The 21,942-nt window shown below is 36.2% G+C and overlaps 1 protein-coding gene across 3 annotated transcripts in view; it reads left to right on the top strand.

Annotated features, from left to right (window-relative positions):
* The window catches only part of LOC149801591 (NBAS subunit of NRZ tethering complex-like), a 249,282-nt gene that overhangs the window by 30,139 nt on the left and 197,201 nt on the right, over window positions 1-21,942 (top strand). For all 3 annotated transcript variants that reach the window (XM_089955839.1, XM_089955838.1, XM_089955840.1), the window contains exons 7-11: window positions 1,192-1,280; window positions 5,258-5,546; window positions 13,742-13,810; window positions 15,935-16,063; window positions 20,541-20,604. In XM_089955839.1, the coding sequence (XP_089811965.1) occupies window positions 1,192-1,280; window positions 5,258-5,546; window positions 13,742-13,810; window positions 15,935-16,063; window positions 20,541-20,604 (640 nt within the window). The remainder of the gene's footprint in view (window positions 1-1,191; window positions 1,281-5,257; window positions 5,547-13,741; window positions 13,811-15,934; window positions 16,064-20,540; window positions 20,605-21,942) is intronic.

Genomic DNA, 21,942 nt, shown 5'->3' with positions numbered 1-21,942 from the left:
GTCCAAAAGTATAGAGTGTTCTGAATGAAAATTCCTGCAATGTATTGAATGAATTCAAATCTTGAATGTTCTGATGTGCCAATAGCCTTGAATGTGCTACTATACCAATAGACCTGACATATCTCAATGATATGATCCAGAGTCAGACTGTCGTTGAATGAGTTCACCGTGTCATAAATATTGATAAAGTCAATAAGCACCTGGTATTTCCAATGAATAATTTAAATAAATAAATAAATCCTCTCAGACTACAATGGAATAAAAATAAAATACTGATTCCGCTAGATGTTAAAATAGGAACAAATAATTCTGTTGAGCACAGCCTTTATATATAAAACTAAGACACAGAAAGGAGACCATGATTAGGGTCCAAAGTTAATTTCCAGAACATTCTAACTCATTAGCAGGGTAAGGTCTTTTGGTTAGCTTTTATTAAAGAACATGAGAAATATCAGGTAGACCAGAATTTCCATGGGGAAAACTATTATCCTGAACTCAGATCCAAATAATCATATTTAAAATTTTTATCTTAAGGTTTAGTCTACAATCATGGACAAAAGTTAGCTATGTAGTATGTTGTTTACAAAATGACCTTTGCAATTGACAATCATGGACAAAAGTTACTTTTGTAATATGTTGTTTACAAAATTACCTTACTATCTATAAACACACATGTAGATATACATAACAGCAAGAGTCCATTGGTTATAAAAAAAATGTATGTCTTTTTGTATTTTCATCAATCTAATCCTTGTAACCTTCACAGCTCCTAACCAGTAGTCATGTAAAAAATGCAGAGTTGAGTTTATTCAGTTTCCCTTTATTTTGACAAAGTTCTGAACCCCATACAACCCTTTTTTTCAGCTTCAGATACTTGGGTAGTAGCACATGTAATCAGCATATATGAGCAACTATTCAGCATACTTTAATAACATTTACTTTGTAAAATTCCTTATGATGTGGCTTTTGAGCATTACATCTCTTTGCTTACATCTTCCAAGGCATTCTGATTTTTATCAAACAATTTTGAACTAGCATCCAAAAGTTCTGTTTACCAGTATAGCCTGCAACCATTCTGCATATATATCAAAGCTTTTTGTCATGTAACTTTCTGATAGAAGAAAAAGAACACAAATTTCTGTATTTTAGAAGGCTGCAAATATTCATTGGAGTTGTTTGTCTTACAATTAGGAGGTTCCCCAGACTTCCAACTTGCCTGTTGACCTGAGCCGTGCTGTTGCTGCTCTTCTCTTCACAGATTACAAGCCTGATGACGGATGGTGAGTCAGATTTTAAATTTATAGACTGAAATAATATACACTGCTTTGTTGATAGGGAAATTCTATATATAAGGTTTTACATTTTTTGGAGAATTTTTTTGGTGTAAATTGTAGACCTTCATTTTATTGTCTCTGCTGCATTGTCTGAATTCCTTGTAACAAGCATATGCTAATAAATTTAAGTAATGTGATATGAATGTTAGCTGCACATTCAGTATGGCAAGATGATTTCATCAAATTAATGAAAGCTGATTTGAAATCTGTCTTGAATGACCTCTGCTATGAGGAACCACTGTCATTTACAACCACAGTCATCATGCATGGATTGATTTTATTATATAACTGGGCTGTCATCAGTGACCACCTGCTCAGTCTGACCCATGACCACTAATTTCTGGCAAAATGATGCATTTCATCTCTGCTATGAATGACCATTTTTCAAAACGCAAATCAATACCACTGATGTTTATTTAATGCATTGTAACCATGGCCACTTAGGAGTGTCTGTGGACAAAATGCCGGTTGTTCTAAAACACCACTGCTATGTTTGGCTGCATCACAAAAACATAAATACCAGTAGCATTTATTTAATTCTTTTGAAGCCACAAACAATTATGTGAGTGTTGTGACTTTAAAAAACATGTAAAAAACTAATGCAATGGCCAAGTCTGGCCACCAATTACTAAAATCTGTTGGTGATGCAGGTATCTGTTGTCTTGCCGCCAATTACTAAAATCTATTGGTGATGCAGGTATCTGTTGTCTGGGCACCAATTACTAAAATCTATTAGTGATGCAGGTATCTGTTGTCTGGCCTCCAGTTACTAAAATCTATTGGTGATGCAGGTATCTGTTGTCTGGCCTCCAATTACTAAAATCTGTTGGTGATGCAGGTATCTGTTGTCTGGCCTCCAATTACTAAAATCTATTGGTGATGCATGTATCTCTTGTCTGGCCTCCAATTACTAAAATATGTTGGTGATGCAGGTATCTGTTGTCTGGCCTCCAATTACTAAAATCTATTGGTGATGCAGGTATCTGTTGTCTGGCCTCCAATTACTAAAATATGTTATTGATGCAGATATCTGTTGTCTGGCCTCCAATTACTAAAATATATTGATGATGCATGTATCTGTTGTCTGGCCTCCAATTTACTAAAATCTGTTGGTGATGCAGGTATCTGTTGTCTGGGCTCCACTTACTAAAATCTATTGATGATGCATTTATCTGTTCTATGCTGCAGACCATAAACCAGACTAAAGTACATGCCACTAACTACAGTATTGAAGTTTGTATTGTTTATTTATCTTTTGTGCAAAATCCTGATAATGCCCAAAGGTATTTGCTGTTGTCTGGGATAAATAATTATTGTTTTCCAGTTTCATGTAAAAGATTTGTCTTGTTGATTGTTTAATGTTACCATTATTCAAACACACATGAAGTTGTTGCCTGTTCACTGTTGTCCAGGCCTGTTACACCCTTTGTATACGGAGTTGATCTCTTTATCTTCAGTGAATTTTGCATTTTGGTTTTTGTCTTTAATTAAATTAATTTTGTTGTTAAATGAGTTAATTTGGTCTTTTGGTTTCATTCAATGGTACATAAATATTCCATATTTTCCTAAACCTGATCAAAGCCACTAATTCGTACATAGGATGATTATGTTACTTACAGTTCTTATGCTACATTTGAAGTGAGTCTGAAATGTATGGACATGTCAAGATAACTTTGGTACAGGATAAATAAATATTACATAATTAATTTTGCAATTCATATGCTGACCTACATGTTCACATTATCTTCAAATATAATTGTAAATGTTTAACGATGGATGTTTATCTTTATTGCTGTTCAGAATTGCTTTCAGATGATATGATGCAATATTTTGCCAATAGCAAATAAAATGTATGTACAGCTATTCTAGATATTTTACCTGAAACCTGTTGTGTTTTGACCCTGAAAAAAGTAATCTTGCATAAATCTGTTATGAGAGACCACCTTACATGAGAGATTGCTTTTTGTTGGCAGAAGGGTTGCTCTCCCATGACAAGTTTTACTGTATTACTTTAATGTAGTTATTTTTATAAATTACAAATCAGTGGGTGAGATAATTGATAAAATGCAAGGTGTGCATACAGATAGGTAATCCCAGTATGATGCAAGGTGTGCATACAGATAGGTAATCCCAGTACGAATATTTCTTTTTTGTCATTTGCTTGGCATATCCTTTCAGAATACAAATAATGTAGGTTAATAATAGTTTACTGTCTTACTGCAAAGTCCCAACGTAGAATCCATGAACACTTTTGACAGGCACCCTATTCCCTCATTATAATGCAAAGTCCCAACGTAGAATCCATGAACACTTTTGACAGGTACCCTATTCCCTCATTATAATGTGAAGTCCTAATATAGAATCCGTGAACTTTTGAGATGGGCACACTGTTACCTCATTATGTTGATGGGAAGCATACAAGTTACCTGCATTATAAACAAGGGAACCATATACTGAGAATGGTGCAACAACATTAAAGTCAGTTCATTAATGATGTTAAATAACATTATAATTGGTTTTCATTAGCAAAGAACTAAAGTCAGATAATTCATTTAGCAGTGGTAAAATAAAATTTAACAAATTTAGTGGGATCCATGACTACAACCATGTTATAACAGGAACAGCAATATACAGGTAGACTTTATTTTGAGGGACTACTATATCTTGCTGAAAGTTCACCTTGTTAATATCTGATTATATTTTCATAGTGGAAGCAATTTCATGCAGGCCACTTATATTTTAATCCCTTTGATCAATACATTAGGTTTATCCAATACCTGATAAATGATTGTCACAAACTTGCCTACACTTAGTCAAATACTTAAGATAGTGGAGGGTGAATGTTTGGGACAGGCAATAATCGCTCAAAGGATGAAGACAAACAACAAAAAATACACAAATAATATTACATTTATTGACATGTAACACTAATAATGCACACACTCACACAATCCCACAATCACTACCTCTCATGATGATAAAGTGTTAAATGAAATAAGATAAATAGAAACTGATTGAAGTCCTGTTATTCAGCTCTCTTTTAATTGTATAGTTCTGTCATTGTGCTACATTAGGAACTCACCAAAGTCAGTTTTCTCACTTGTATCCTGATCTGAATATTACTCCACTCCATGAATTTACAGTGTTTTATCCTTAAGTCACCAATTTATGTATCTATTTATTTTTCACAAAATAACAGCTAAATGTGGTGACAATTAAACACTATCCAAAATTTGACACTATATCTTTGCTTTCCTGCTCATATTTTGAATCTCCCTTCCACTGGTAAAACTGCTCAGTGAGGCCCTTATGAAGATGTGCACTCCCAGACTTCTATCTCTGTCTTGACTGCTTGATGTTCCCAAAACACAATGTATGTATGGCAGTTTGCTTTCCACACAGCATAGGTATCTTGCAGGAATACACGTATTTCCTTCAAATCACAACTTAAGTATAGCTCAGTGAGTATAACCTATGTTCACTCTAGGCAACATGTTTCGCCCAGATTGTTAATTTGATGGGTTTTTGTGATGGTGTTTGATTAACAAATTGTAGTTGTAAATGTATTAATGTAAACTGAATGAAGAAGTTGCCATTTGCTGCATTTAATCCCATAATTCTATTTTCTAAATGCAATCTTGGATGAAATTTTTTGAAAACAAAAATAATTTTTGATGCAGCATTAATTTTATGATCATAAATGATTAATTTGTTGATTGATTGATGGGTTGTTTGTTTGATTGATTAATGGGTTGGTTGTTTGGTTTAATGCAGATGTAATTAGAATGTTAGGTAGTTAAATAACTAGGTATGCTTGTATATGTGTATATATTGATTGCTACATTCATGAAAGATTTTATAAATAGTTTTTTATTTATTAGATTTCGTTTATATGTATTCTTGTTTCATTTTACTTCAATCAGGTCAGGAGAACTTCTAGTAATCAACTATCATGGCAGTCTAACAAGTTGTCTGGTGGATAGAGAACGAGGGTTTCAAAAGCGGCATAGTTTTGTTTTCAGCAAAGAATACCCACTTGGGATCAGTTATGTGATTTACCACCCAGGGGCACAGCTTCTGTACGTGGGAGGGTGTGTCATGACACAGGATGCCCCATCATTACATGCACAGGAGGGACTAACTGCCTGGAGGATTCTCTCTGACATGCCCCATTTCAAGCTGGTCACTGACTATGAAGAGGATCTGCACATTGTAATGAATATATACTAATTGTGCATTATTGTACTTTATACATGTAAATCCATATTTTCATTGGTTGATAACCCAGGTATTACAATTGTAGTGCCTGTTTTAACTTGTGTACTACATCACTTTGTAAATGTGTACTACATCACTGTGATTAGTCTGCATTACCTAGCAATACTAAATAATGTAATTGATTTCAGTGATTTATTGGCAACAGATGTCAAGGACTATAAGGTCATAACAGTGTGTCATAACTGATGCAGCTGTGAAATTTGTTGCATTTACCTATGCTTTTTTAAAAATAAAAATTGTGTGGTAATTCTTGAAGTATTATCTGCTTGACTGCACATTGAGAAATTAATGAAAACACCAGTTTTGTAAATTTATATGAATGATAAATGGTGGCACACTTTTTAGAATATTTGGATTGTGCCTCTGTGGTTAGCTCTACTTGATGTAATCAGGCTTGTTGATCATTACATCATCAAGCATGACAGACATTGTAATGCTGGCTGTATGGCTTGTCATTATCAGGCCTGTTGTCAGTTACATCATCAAGCATGACAGACATAATGCTGGCTGTATGGCTTGTCATAACCAGGCTTGTTGACACTTACATCATCAAGCATGACAGACATAATGCTGGCTGTATTGCTTGTCATTATCAGGCCTGTTGACAGTTATGTCATCAAATATTACAGACATCATAATGCTGGCTGTATGGCTTGTCATTATCAGGCTTATTTACTGTTACATCATCAAATATGGCAGACATCGTAATGCTGGCTGGCTTGTTGACTGTTACACCATCAAGCATGGCAGACCTCATAATGCTGGCTGTATGGCTTGTCATTATCAGGCTTATTGACTGTTACATCATTGAGTATGGCAGACATCATAATGCTCTCTGTATGGCTTGTCATTATCAGGCTAGTTGATCGTTACATCATCAAGCATGACAGATATAATGCTGGCTGTATGGCTTGTAATAACCAGGCTTGTTGACAGTTACATCATCAAATATGGCAGACATCATAATTCTGGCTGTATGGCTTGTCATTATCAGGCTTATTGACTGTTACACCATCAAGCATGGCAGACATCATAATGCTGGCTGTATGGCTTGTCATTATCAGGCTTATTGACTGTTACACCATCAAGCATGGCAGACCTCATAATGCTGGCTGTATGGTTTGTCATTATCAGGCTTATTGACTGTTACACCGTCAAGCATGGCAGACATCATAATGCTGGCTGTATGGCTTGTCATTATCAGGCTTATTGGCTGTTACACCATCAAGCATGGCAGACCTCATAATGCTGGCTGTATGGATTGTCATTATCAGGCTTATTGACTGTTACACCATCAAGCATGGCAGACATCATATGCTGGCTGTTTGGCTTGTCCTTATCAGGCTTATTGACTGTTACACCATCAAATATGGCAGACATTGTAATGCTGGCTGTATGGCTTGTCATTATTAGGCTTATTGACTGTTACACCTTCAAGCATGGCAGACATCATAATGCTGGCTGTATGGCTTGTCATTATCAGGCTTATTGACTGTTACATCATCAAGCATGACAGACATAATGCTGGCTGTATGGCTTGTCATTATCAGGCTTGTTGACCGTTACATCATCAAGTATGGCAGACATCATAATGCTTTCTGTATGGCTTGTCATAACCAGGCTTGTTGACAGTTACATCATCAAGTATGACAGACATAATGCTGGCTGTATGGCTTGTTTATTATCAGGCTTATTGACTGTTATATCATCAAGCATGACAGACATAATGCTGGCTGTATGGCTTGTCATTATCAGGCTTGTTGACCGTTACATCATCAAATATTACAGACATCGTAATGCTGGCTGTATGGCTTGTAATTATCAGGTTTGTTGACTTTTACATCATCAAGCATGACAGACATAATGCTGGCTGTATGGCTTGTCATTATCAGGCTTGTTGACTTTTACATCATCAAGCATGACAGACATAATGCTGGCTGTATGGCTTGTCATTATCAGGCTTATTGACTGTTACACCATCAAGCATGGCAGACATCATAATGCTGGCTGTATGGCTTGTCATTATCAGGCTTATTGACTGTTACACCATCAAGCATGGCAGACCTCATAATGCTGGCTGTATGGCTTGTCATTATCAGGCTTATTGACTGTTACACTGTCAAGCATGGCAGACATCATAATGCTGGCTGTATGGCTTGTCATTATCAGGCTTATTGGCTGTTACACCATCAAGCATGGCAGACCTCATAATGCTGGCTGTATGGATTGTCATTATCAGGCTTATTGACTGTTACACCATCAAGCATGGCAGACATCATATGCTGGCTGTTTGGCTTGTCCTTATCAGGCTTATTGACTGTTACACCATCAAATATGGCAGACATTGTAATGCTGGCTGTATGGCTTATCATTATTAGGCTTATTGACTGTTACACCTTCAAGCATGGCAGACATCATAATGCTGGCTGTATGGCTTGTCATTATCAGGCTTATTGGCTGTTACACCATCAAGCATGGCAGACCTCATAATGCTGGCTGTATGGATTGTCATTATCAGGCTTATTGACTGTTACACCATCAAGCATGGCAGACATCATATGCTGGCTGTTTGGCTTGTCCTTATCAGGCTTATTGACTGTTACACCATCAAATATGGCAGACATTGTAATGCTGGCTGTATGGCTTATCATTATTAGGCTTATTGACTGTTACACCTTCAAGCATGGCAGACATCATAATGCTGGCTGTATGGCTTGTCATTATCAGGCTTATTGACTGTTACATCATCAAGCATGACAGACATAATGCTGGCTGTATGGCTTGTCATTATCAGGCTTGTTGACAGTTACATTATCAAGCATGGCAGACATCATAATGCTGGCTGTATGGCTTGTCATTATCAGGCTTATTGACTGTTACACCATCAAGCATGGCAGACCTCATAATGCTGGCTGTATGGCTTGTCATTATCAGGCTTGTTGACAGTTACATCATCAAATATGGCAGACATCGTAATGCTGGCTTGTCATTATCAGGATTGTTGACAGTTACATCATCAAGCATGACAGACAATGCTGGCTGTATGGCTTGTCATTATCAGGCTTATTGACTGTTACACCATCAAGCATGGCAGACCTCATAATGCTGGCTGTATGGTTTGTCATTATCAGGCTTATTGACTGTTACACCGTCAAGCATGGCAGACATCATAATGCTGGCTGTATGGCTTGTCATTATCAGGCTTATTGGCTGTTACACCATCAAGCATGGCAGACCTCATAATGCTGGCTGTATGGATTGTCATTATCAGGCTTATTGACTGTTACACCATCAAGCATGGCAGACATCATATGCTGGCTGTTTGGCTTGTCCTTATCAGGCTTATTGACTGTTACACCATCAAATATGGCAGACATTGTAATGCTGGCTGTATGGCTTGTCATTATTAGGCTTATTGACTGTTACACCTTCAAGCATGGCAGACATCATAATGCTGGCTGTATGGCTTGTCATTATCAGGCTTATTGACTGTTACATCATCAAGCATGACAGACATAATGCTGGCTGTATGGCTTGTCATTATCAGGCTTGTTGACCGTTACATCATCAAGTATGGCAGACATCATAATGCTTTCTGTATGGCTTGTCATAACCAGGCTTGTTGACAGTTACATCATCAAGTATGACAGACATAATGCTGGCTGTATGGCTTGTTTATTATCAGGCTTATTGACTGTTATATCATCAAGCATGACAGACATAATGCTGGCTGTATGGCTTGTCATTATCAGGCTTGTTGACCGTTACATCATCAAATATTACAGACATCGTAATGCTGGCTGTATGGCTTGTAATTATCAGGTTTGTTGACTTTTACATCATCAAGCATGACAGACATAATGCTGGCTGTATGGCTTGTCATTATCAGGCTTGTTGACTTTTACATCATCAAGCATGACAGACATAATGCTGGCTGTATGGCTTGTCATTATCAGGCTTATTGACTGTTACACCATCAAGCATGGCAGACATCATAATGCTGGCTGTATGGCTTGTCATTATCAGGCTTATTGACTGTTACACCATCAAGCATGGCAGACCTCATAATGCTGGCTGTATGGCTTGTCATTATCAGGCTTATTGACTGTTACACTGTCAAGCATGGCAGACATCATAATGCTGGCTGTATGGCTTGTCATTATCAGGCTTATTGGCTGTTACACCATCAAGCATGGCAGACCTCATAATGCTGGCTGTATGGATTGTCATTATCAGGCTTATTGACTGTTACACCATCAAGCATGGCAGACATCATATGCTGGCTGTTTGGCTTGTCCTTATCAGGCTTATTGACTGTTACACCATCAAATATGGCAGACATTGTAATGCTGGCTGTATGGCTTATCATTATTAGGCTTATTGACTGTTACACCTTCAAGCATGGCAGACATCATAATGCTGGCTGTATGGCTTGTCATTATCAGGCTTATTGGCTGTTACACCATCAAGCATGGCAGACCTCATAATGCTGGCTGTATGGATTGTCATTATCAGGCTTATTGACTGTTACACCATCAAGCATGGCAGACATCATATGCTGGCTGTTTGGCTTGTCCTTATCAGGCTTATTGACTGTTACACCATCAAATATGGCAGACATTGTAATGCTGGCTGTATGGCTTATCATTATTAGGCTTATTGACTGTTACACCTTCAAGCATGGCAGACATCATAATGCTGGCTGTATGGCTTGTCATTATCAGGCTTATTGACTGTTACATCATCAAGCATGACAGACATAATGCTGGCTGTATGGCTTGTCATTATCAGGCTTGTTGACAGTTACATTATCAAGCATGGCAGACATCATAATGCTGGCTGTATGGCTTGTCATTATCAGGCTTATTGACTGTTACACCATCAAGCATGGCAGACCTCATAATGCTGGCTGTATGGCTTGTCATTATCAGGCTTGTTGACAGTTACATCATCAAATATGGCAGACATCGTAATGCTGGCTTGTCATTATCAGGATTGTTGACAGTTACATCATCAAGCATGACAGACAATGCTGGCTGTATGGCTTGTCATTATCAGGCTTATTGACCGTTACATCATCAAGTATGGCAGACATCATAATACTTTCTGTATGGCTTGTCATAACCAGGCTTGTTGACAGTTACATCATCAAGTATGACAGACATAATGCTGGCTGTATGGCTTGTTTATTATCAGGCTTATTGACTGTTATATCATCAAGCATGACAGACATAATGCTGGCTGTATGGCTTGTCATTATCAGGCTTGTTGACCGTTACATCATCAAATATTACAGACATCGTAATGCTGGCTGTATGGCTTGTAATTATCAGGCTTGTTGACTTTTACATCATCAAGCATGACAGACATAATGCTGGCTGTATGGCTTGTCATTATCAGGCTTGTTGACTTTTACATCATCAAGCATGACAGACATAATGCTGGCTGTATGGCTTGTCATTATCAGGCTTGTTGACAGTTACATCATCAAATATTACAGACATTGTAATGCTGGCTGTATGGCTTGTCATTATCAGTCATGTTGACTTTTACATCATCAAGCATGACAGACAATGCTGGCTGTATGGCTTGTCATTATCAGGCTTGTTGACAGTTACATCATCAAGCATGACAGACAATGCTGGCTGTATGGCTTGTTTGTCATCAGGCTTATTGACTGTTATATCATCAAGCATGGCAGACATTGTAATGCTGGCTGTATGGCTTGTCCTTATCAAACTTGTTGACTGTTACATCATCAAGCATGACAGACATAATGCTGTACGTATGGCTTGTCATTATCAGGCCTGTTGACAGTTACATCATATATGGCAGACATCTTAATGCTGGCTGTATGGCTTGTCATTATCAGGCTTATTGACTGTTACATCATCAAGCATGACAGACATAATGCTGGCTGTATGGTTTGTTTATTATCAGGCTTATTGACTGTTATATCATCAAGCATGGCAAATGTTGTAATGCCATCTGTATGGCTTGTCATTTTCCTTTTCTGCTTGTATGACATGTCATTGTCTTTTTTTAAATTTGTAATTTAAATTCTTTTCTTTAGAAGCTAGTTACAAAGTTATTATATTAATGCTAATTAATATCTTGATATGCATCATGTGGAACTGGTAGTGTCTGAGATAGGTTCCCATTTGACCTAAAAGGTGGAATTTGGTTATTCAGGATTCTTGCAGTGTAATAAACAATAAGCTTTATCAAGTTATGACATAAATCTGTTTTTGTATACCCCACATGTTAAAACTAACAAGGAAGTAATTTAAAAGGTGTCGCTATGTATGTTACGTGTTGGCACTGGTATTTTTGTATTTTTGATTAATAATTGTGTACACTTTTTGAAGTTTGTGGAAATCAGTTTCTGGTTGGAGGATTTTCTAGTCTGATCTCACTCCCTCTCCAAGCTTTATGTCCATCTTTGTATGAAATATTTTATGAATCTTGATCTCGTATGTCTCCCTTCCTTTTGTGTGTGTAGTCTAGCTTCCATGGTAAATTTCTAACAGGAAGTGGATATTCATGAAAAGGTTTTGCAACTCCTAGGCTTGCGTAGTGTGGAGATGGAATTGATTCTTCATGGCTGCCTTTTAATGCACTGTTTGCAGGTGGCCTAATTACTCTTTTCTGGTTGAATGGATTGAGTATTAATCTTAACGAATATAAGACACTTCTTGCTGCTGACAGTGGTTGGAAAAACAATGGATAATGGCAGGAATTCCTCTGGAAAAGCCCCATCCATAAATTACAGTCTGCATGGATGCCAGTTAATACAGTTGGAAATTTAGCTTGTAGCCCTGCTTGACCATGCTTGACCATGGTCATTAGCAGGTGGGATGCAGAAGAGATATTCCATCACAACAGACTTATTTAATTGAAGGCTATAGTAAATGCATTCCAGTTCTTGAAAGATCAATTCTCATCATGTAGGAGAACAAGGAAGTGACATGCCTTAGATAGGGGTACAAAAAAAATTCACCAGACCCATGCATCTGGCCTGGGACTTTCTACAGCTAAAAGTCATGGTACAGGTCAGATACTTTTACGGCAGGTTTAAGATCCATGCCAACGCACTGTTGAGAATGGGCCAGACTGTTCACATTGTTTAGTCTTTCAGATGATTTGTATACTTTTGGGGAATCCTTTATAGACCTTGTTGCATTTGGAATGGGTTTGAAGGCTGCATCTTCCCCACTACTAGGGTTCTAGTACTAAAAATGAATAGTGAGAATGAAAAGCTGATTGTGAAAGCTTGACCCCAGATAGGACAAGTCCTGGGTAAATGACCTGCCCAGCCTAGTGATATATATCCAGAGGAAAATGCCAGCGAGGCCAAGCACACTGAAACAGCCCTAGTCGGAAGTGGTGACAAATGTATTATGTAGGTTTTGAAATGGTTCATCTCAGATAGTTCTAGCAACATCTCTTTCTTCTGGTGAAGTCAGGAAAAGATGATCCAACTACCCAAGCCAAGACATTATGACTGGAGCAGGTGATATGCTTGACATTCTCTTTGGTTTCACATGACCAGATATGCCTTGTGACAATTTCAGCTGATGAGATTCCACATATCACTGCAAACCTTGCATCTGTATAGATCATTTGGATCTGAGACATTAATGAAGCTATTGGATAATATGTGTAGTCAACCTTCCTGAGCTCCTGAGAAATACAGTGTTGCAGAAATATTTGAATCTGTTGGGTCAAGTGGCTTCAGACTGTACAGAAGTTTGCTACTTTCAACAAATGAGTTATATTCAGGATGGGTTACCTAGATTCTGAACAACTGACGGTTGTATTTCTTATGGTTGTTTGTAACGTTGTTTGGGTACTGTATATACTTGCTGAGTTCAGCTGCAAACAATATAAATCCTGATCTGCTATTGAATAATGCATCAGCAGATCAGGGTCTGTGTTGTTTGTTTTACTGATCACTCTTAACAGTCTAAAGAGACCCAGACCTGCCATTGCATTATGTGACTGCAGTTCTGGGTCTGCCAGTTTGTAGTTGCACTTGACATAAAAGTGAGTATATATGGTAAGAACTTTATATTTCTATCAAGTTTGTAACAGTGACCTCTTAAACTGTCTCATTTAAAATTTTCTAGTCCCAGAAGCGATCTTTCAGGAGGCGGCTAAGGATTCCACAGCTTTCAATATGGGGAGGAGAACAGCAGGTATTTGCTTGAGTTGTTATTAATAAAAAAGGATATATCAGTTTCACTTGAAGGAAAAATACATATTAGAGTCATATTTCAACCATGGTACAATACCAGTCTATTGTTACAAATTATACTAATCTATAGTTACAAATTATACCAGTCTACAGTTACAAATTGCTTATTGCTTTTACTTGAAATTATTTCTTTCCGTGGGTCAAACCTGCGACTGTTTTAAAGCTACTTCGGTCAAGGTGAAATTGTTTCTTTAATTTTTATCAGTATTTGTCACTTAAGTGGATAAAACTGCTATTTGATTATAGCTACTGTTACTAAAAATAGAAACATTTAAATCATTTCTCAAACACCGCTCAACAGAATTTGACAGAAAGCTTTCAGACAAGAAGTGTTTTTTAGATTTTGTATAAATGATGATGATCACCCATCAAATATGGCCCAGTTACTAAACATAGAAAGTCTCTAAATGACAGCCACTAAGCAGAATTGGACCAAATTGACAGAAGGCATCCTCGCATGAAGTAGTTTCAGATTTGTACAAATGGTGCTGATTAACTTCAAATATGCCACTGTTACAAAATAATCCAGATTGACACAAAAAGCATTCTAATATGAAAGACTTTCCGATTTGTACAAATTATGTCAATCGGCCACCAAGTATGGCTGCTGTTGTTAAACCTAGAAAGATTTTGAACTAACAGAACCTTTATATGACTTAAGAAACATATTTGAACAGAATTTGATCAAATATGACACAAAAAATCCTAGCATAAATGGTTTTGCAATAGTATAGAAATAATGTTAATCTGCCATTAAAACTGGCATGACAAATTTAAAAAAAAAAAACATTTTATCAGCTTCTCACAAACTGCTCAACAAAATTTGCTGAATGCATACAGGCAAAGAGAGCTTTCAGTTTTATTCAAATTATGCTGATCAACCATCTAAAAATAAAATAAAAACTTTTGAGCTTCTCTGAAAGAATTTCACCAACTTTGACAGAAGCATCCATCCTGGCATCAAGCCCTTTCAGTATTGGTCAAATGATGCCTGTCTTTCAGCATACATGGATGAAGATACAAAATATTGAGAAACCTTGCAACAATTGTTTTCCTAAGATGCAATCAACAACCTACGGGAAGCAACCAATTGATACAGATTTATTGGCTTTTGGCCAGATATCACACAGGTGGGTGATCTTGGGCCCACTTTGGTCTCTTGATTAACATATGGTGAATCACTTCACATTTGTGGATTTCAAATGTGGTTTAGTGATGTGATATATATATATATATATATATATATATATATATATATATATATATATATATATATATATATATATATATATATATATATATATATATATATATATATATATATATATATATATATAATATAGATACCAACATTCACTTTATAGCATTTTAATGAGTACTGCAGTAATTACTTTGATTAGGTACATTCATGATTAACTCTTATCAATTAGGTTGATTAGTACATTATTCATGACTGACTCTAACCTTAAATGCATAGGATGAATTGTTTGCCAATGAGAAGTTGGTTGTCTTGTTTGGTGACCCAAATTCATTCAGCCTTTTGATTTCTGTGTGCACACAGAACTCACCCATGCCTGATTTCTCCAATGTTTACAAGCATAGATATCGGTGTGGTGAGAGTTAAAATTGGATGCTTACCAAGTTTTATTATATTCAATCTAGAATTTTTCTTTCAAATTTGTATCTATTGTTATAGAATTATTGAGGTATTTTGCCAGTAGTTGACACTGATAGAAACAGGACACAGTAAGTTCAGTTAGTGACTGCTTACATGTTCAGATGATTTTTTTAATTTTTTGTAAATAAGCTAGTATTTGAAATCTTTTTTTTTATTGTTCGGACCTTTGTTTGGTTATTTTTTATGGCACCTCATTGCATCACAGTTTATGAATGATTTGTGATCTGTGGAAAGAGAAAGAGAAGAATTCCTAAATGGGAAAAGAAAGGTGAATATTGCAACAATGGTGGTTCCACTTTTATTACTGCTGTGGCAATATTAATAAAGTTATAATAAAATGCACACAGATATTATTGATTTTCTAATAGTAATACATTTGACTTGCAGGATGGAGTGTACAAGATGAGTCTTTCACCAGATGGTAAGATCTTGGCTGTAATCCATACATCAGGAAAATTCTCTCTCTGGGCTGTCCCAAGTTTCAGGAGACTCAAAGTGTGGGAACATTTGGAACAGGTAGGAGTGTAAAAGCAGACTTGTGCAATATGTCTTGTCTGAGTACTTTCTATAAGTTAGACACAAGTATATATAGTGAAACCTGAGAATTAAGGACCCTGATGAAACTTGATGGGTGTCCTCAATTTCAAGCCAGGGTTTGTGCAGACAGTGAAAGTTTGTGAAATTTCAGGTGGCCATTTCATGATCATGAAAGTTCATGAAAATTTACTTTTTGTTCAAAGGTTTGTGAATGTTTGTGAAGTTTGAAGCAAATGGGAGTTCATTTTTTCTTTGTCATCTTTTATTTTCATTCTTTTATGACAGATCTTGATTTCAATAATGGAGTTTATGGATCAGTATTATGTCACCTACCATTTGTTTTCTCGATATGTGAACAAAGGGAAGTAACTTGTGAACTGGACATTTGTAGAATTGAGCCTACATGTTCATTTCATCTTTTAATTACATTTCCCTGGAAAGATTATGTCACTGTCTTCAGAATTGTTGGAACATTTTTAATTCTGCAGAATTGATGCATAGATATGAAATTCGACACTTTGATAAATCTTGTGAACTTCTGTCTCTCTAGCAAAAGTGCTCTTTTGAAGCTAAATGGTTTGAGAAGTCAGATTTCACATTGTATTTAATAAAGATCCCAGTGGGAATGAACACATAGCATTTTGCTCTGTTTGTAAGAAAAGCTTTGAGTAGCTATAATTATTATTCAACAACTGGGTTTATACGACTAATGACTGCAAATGGTAGTGGTAGTATTTTCCTCAACCTTGAATGCGTTAGTTCCAAGATTGTGTTTTTATTTATTTACACTACATTATTTATTTGACTGCCTCTCTCAAAAGACTTTAAAGTCTGGAGTACATTTGGTTTTAATTTATAAATCTCTTTATCAATGATACTTACGTTTCAACATTATGTATGCCAGCTTGAATTGGTGGTGAAAATGATGTGCAAGACACTCATACAGCGGTTATGATATTTAAACATATTTTGATAATATCTGTATTAAGGTACAGTTTTTACCAAGAAGTGATTTTCACCTTGATTGTACACAGGTATGTTCAATGATACTATCATTATGCTTTCTGCATAATTATGCAAGTCATTGCCATGTACAAAAATCTTAAGTAGATAGGTCATGAAGTTTGTAAAATGGGTCATGAAAGTTCATGAATTTGTTTCTCAATATGTGTATAAATATGTGTCTGTGTACTGCTTCGTGGCCTAGTGGTTAGAGCGTATGCCTTGGAAGCAGTAGGTCGTGGGTTTGATCCCTAGCCGAGTCATACCAAAGACTAATAAAAATGGTACTTGCAGCTGCCTCGCTAGGCGTTCAGCATTAAGAGGTTAGTGTTAGGACTGGTCGGCCTGGTGTCAGGATAATGTGACTGGGTGGGACATCATGCTACATGTATACGGCATGATGCCCCAGTGCTAGACATCACTGTAATCTGCCACACTGCAGACATCGTAGCGATATGACTGAAAAATTGTTAAAGCTATGTTAAAAATCCTAATCACACACACACACATACATGCACATGCACATAAATGTTAAATTTTGTTTGTAGATAGGTTATCAAGTTTGTAAAATTGACTAATTCAAGCTAATGAATTTGTTTCTCAATTTGTGTATGAATCCTGCAACCTTACTTATCATTGACCAATGCTCCTCAGCTATTCTAGATGTATCCATCATAGGATTTCTCCATTTTAATGCATTGCATGATGACATTAATGTTTCAATCACCCCCTGTCCCCCTCCCTCCCTGTGGTTACCTGTATAATGAATGTTCTTAAGTTTAAGCTTTCATTTCATATAGGTAATTTTGTACAATGAAAATCTGTTATAACAGATATTGGTAGTTTTTTCTTTTAATAAGATTCTTGTACTTAGGCTAATAAAAGTAAATTAAGTGAAACTCGTACATGGATAACAACAGGTGTGAAACTGCCTTATAAATTCTCAGTAAATTTATGTAGTAGAGTGTGACCTCTATAATAATCTCAACCAAGTATGGAAGTAACCATTTGGTTGCATGGGTATAGAGTAATCTTCATCAGACAGTTAAAGAGACCAAAGCAAGAATAAATGAAATAAGCCTGTTGTATTTTCAAATATGTATTGATGCTATAACCTTGTGGACAATAAAACACTGAGTAACATATTTGACTATAACAGCAAATCCTTCTGTTCCAGTCCACATCCAACTACAGTAGTAGTAAATGTAACAGCCAGTCTGTGGGCAATCAAAAATTGGTTATACACTCTTTCTTCTCCATTTATGTGTCGAGAGGGGCGGCAATCCAAGTCCTAGGTTATACTTTTGAACAATACTTGAAACACAGAGAAGAGCTGTGGGTCCTCTGAAGATTCTCTTTTTAAGGCAGGAAAACAGGATTTAACCCTTGCAGCCCTGTGATTGTGACTGAAGTTGGTAACATATTTGGCATACACTGAATTATGCTTTGTAAGGATTCTGCTCATGACATCAGAGCTTTATGGACACAGCCACTGGTGGGTCTGTTAGCAGTGGCCTGATCATCACCAGACCTATTTGAGGCCAGCACAGCTACCTCATGGGTGTGGTTTTTGGATCTTTTGCTGGATTTGCTCCAAGTTTTTATTGTTAAGGAATAGTTGCTCATTTCTCCTTATCTGAGTGTTGTCATGTGTTACATGACTGTTGGTTATGCTCTTGTCATATTAGGAGAGTGGTTTATTCTTTTCATAGGGAATTCAGTCATTCCTCCGATGACGGATGCAGATGGTAAAAGTTTGATGCATTTGTTTTTTCCTCCCATTACTTATTCTTCCGATGATAACGCAAATGGGAAATGTATTTGGTGGAGAAGGTAATTTTTTTTTAGCAGAATATTTGTCTGATCATAATACTATTAAATCCTCTTACACCTTGTTGGTATATCTGCAGCTTATACAGTAAACAAGCTGTTGGTGGGTAGCCATCTATCATTAGTAAAGGGAGGTAATGCTTACAAGTTTCATCATTTGTCTACATGGTATATTGACTGCCAGGACAAAAAATTTCATCTTTCTGGAATTACTGGATTCGAGAATTAGTTAAGCTTACATTCTGTACATTAAGGTTTGACAGTGAGAATTCTTGGAGAAACATAATTTGCTGAAAAATTTACTTTTTGCACATCTACTCGAGTACTCTGCCATTTACAGCTACAGAACTTTGTGGATTGCTTGTAAGGTTGCAAATTACATGTGTAAATGTAATTCAGTTTATTGCCTGTAAATATTTACAATTGGTAAATGTGTAAATCAACATGAATATGACTGTTGTTAGTACAGGAACTATTACTTGTATTGAAATTTTATATTTCCATATCTTTAGTATGATTGCTATGTTATTGTTTTCTTAAAATCTACATCACATCAAGTGTGGGATTGCTAAGGAAAGAAAGTATATGAGAACTGGTTAAATTTTTCATTACAAAATATTACACATCAGGTTGATTTATTGTCAATGCTCATATGAATTTTTAAACTGCAGTATTTACCTCTAAACAGTATGTTTTTTTGCAGAACCTTTGATTAGTAAAATTTTATTTTAAGAAAAAATAAACATTTCAAGTTTGGAAAGCACTGTATAGTTTGTGAGTCATTGTAAATCCTACATAAGCTTTGCATGTCTAGGTAGTGTGTCCAGTTCTATGTATGAATCAGGTATTTATGTGAATAGGAAGAAACAGTATCAGTACAGTCCAAGGGACATTTGATCGAAACTGTCAGATATATTAAACAAAAACATATCTTACAGCTGAATCCTATTATAATAAGAGATAAAGAATGTGAAGAAAATTAAACGATTGCAAGTTGTGTGTGATATGGCATACACATTATAAACTGTTGACTGTTCATTCCACTTAGCAGGTAGATATGGAAAAAATGAGTTTCTATTTGTTTTGGTTAAGTAGCATTTTTTAGTTATTACAAACTGAGTACACATTGAGACATTTTGGTAAATGTTTCAGCCTTAATGGCTTGCACTTAAGGGCTGGGAAGGATCTCTCTATTTCTCTCCCTCCACTTCCCTCTTTCCATTGTATTAGTGAATAGTGAGATACAGCAAGTGACGTCTCCTCTGGTTTGGCACTTTCAACATTTTGTTTAGGGTTTTTAAAATGTTTTTCATTTGCATATATGTCTCAAACCTTTTGATAAGAGAATTTATTTTGTGACATGAATGATTGCTCCTTTTACCATGGGGTCAATGTTGCAGTCTTAGAATATTTGAGTTACTGTTTGTTTTGAATTTTTTTCTTCATCAGGTTCAATTTTTTTCTGAACCTCTTGAAAGATTTCGTGCACTGGATAAATCATTATCAAGTTGTGTCATGCTTGTGTAACATTTGACCTTTGGGTCAAGGTCACTTTGTGAGCTGAATATCCAGGGTTTGAACTTTTTTTTTCTTTTTCATTTCATTAAATTTTTCTTATTTTCAGCCAGGATCTGAGGAGCTAAGTCCAGAATTTGTAGAGAATCCACAGATCAGAAAACACTTCAAGGGTAAGACCTACATATAAAAGTGAACTACAGCTCTTATTTATAACAGTGCCCCTTCATTATAATGCAGTGCCAGATATTGTATGGTCACACCATAAACTTTGTTGTTTAATCTTATCAGGTCCTGTGTTTTGAATTATATATGAAAATACGTTAAGTCAAAGTTGATTCAAATGTTGAACACATGACAAAATGATAGTAAAACTTACTGAAATGTAAATTATTCAGATACTTTGGATCACTAAAGACTTGCTCAGTCCTGTTGAGGAGTTTTTTTCTTAGTTGTATCCTTAGAACTTGAATGAACTTGATCTGGGTGCACAGAAGTTAAAGTTTTAGAATTGCTACTTTAGATGATTATTTCCTCCCCTCCAAAAAAACAGAGAATTCCTTTGGTAAAAGTATGTATTTAACACCAAAATGTACTTCATTCCATGTGTAATACTTCAGTTAAACAGTACAAAAAATCCAATAACATAATGAGAAACTGTGAACCATAAGCTATGCATTAACAGCACTTTAGTCAGAACATTTTGCACATTTTTCTTATGGGCTGTCTCATTTAAACATATATGGTAGCCAAGACTATTCCATTTAGACATGTGGTTCTCAGAACTATTCCATTTAAAACTACATGATACCCAGGGAAGGCATTTAAATATATATATATATATATATATATATATATATATATATATATATATATATATATATATATATATGCAGGAACTCTGATTACTCCAAGAGTACATATGAAAATGAAGCAAAATTCTAAATTGCATCCTTGTGTGACAGCCCCACATTGAAAGTGCCTTACCTGGGTATCATGTATGTTTTGATTTAAACAGCCCTAGTTTGATTATTAATGTGCTTTTGTTAAAATCACAAAGTGTGTTTAATTTTACTTGCTCCCCTAAGAATATACATAAATCTTACTAGGCCAGGACCTGCTGTTCTTCTGGATGCAATTCTGTGAGTACCATAGAGACAAATTAAAATCTACTTATTAACTTGTTCAACCACAACCACTCCGGTGGCCTAGTGGTTAGAGCGCCCGCCTTGGCTGTGGGATGTCATGGGTTCGAACCTCGGTCGAGTCATACCAAAGACTTATAAAAATGGTACTAACAGCTGCCTTGCTTGGCACTCATCATTAAGAGGTTAGTTTTAGGACTGGTTGGCCTGGTGTCAGGATAATGTGACTTGTTGTGACATCATGCTACATGTCTGCAGCATGATGCCACTGGAAGTGTTAGACATCACTATAATTTGCCACACTGCAGACATCATAGCGATATGACTGCAGAGCTGCTAAAGCTACGTTACAAATCCTAATCACAT

The sequence above is a fragment of the Sinohyriopsis cumingii genome, chromosome 4 (genome assembly GCF_028554795.1).
Source record: "Sinohyriopsis cumingii isolate HCF-2022 chromosome 4, ASM2855479v2, whole genome shotgun sequence".
Classification (NCBI taxonomy): domain Eukaryota; kingdom Metazoa; phylum Mollusca; class Bivalvia; order Unionida; family Unionidae; genus Sinohyriopsis; species Sinohyriopsis cumingii.
Note: the sequence above shows the minus strand (reverse complement) of the source record. Positions and strands in the feature narration are given on the sequence as shown.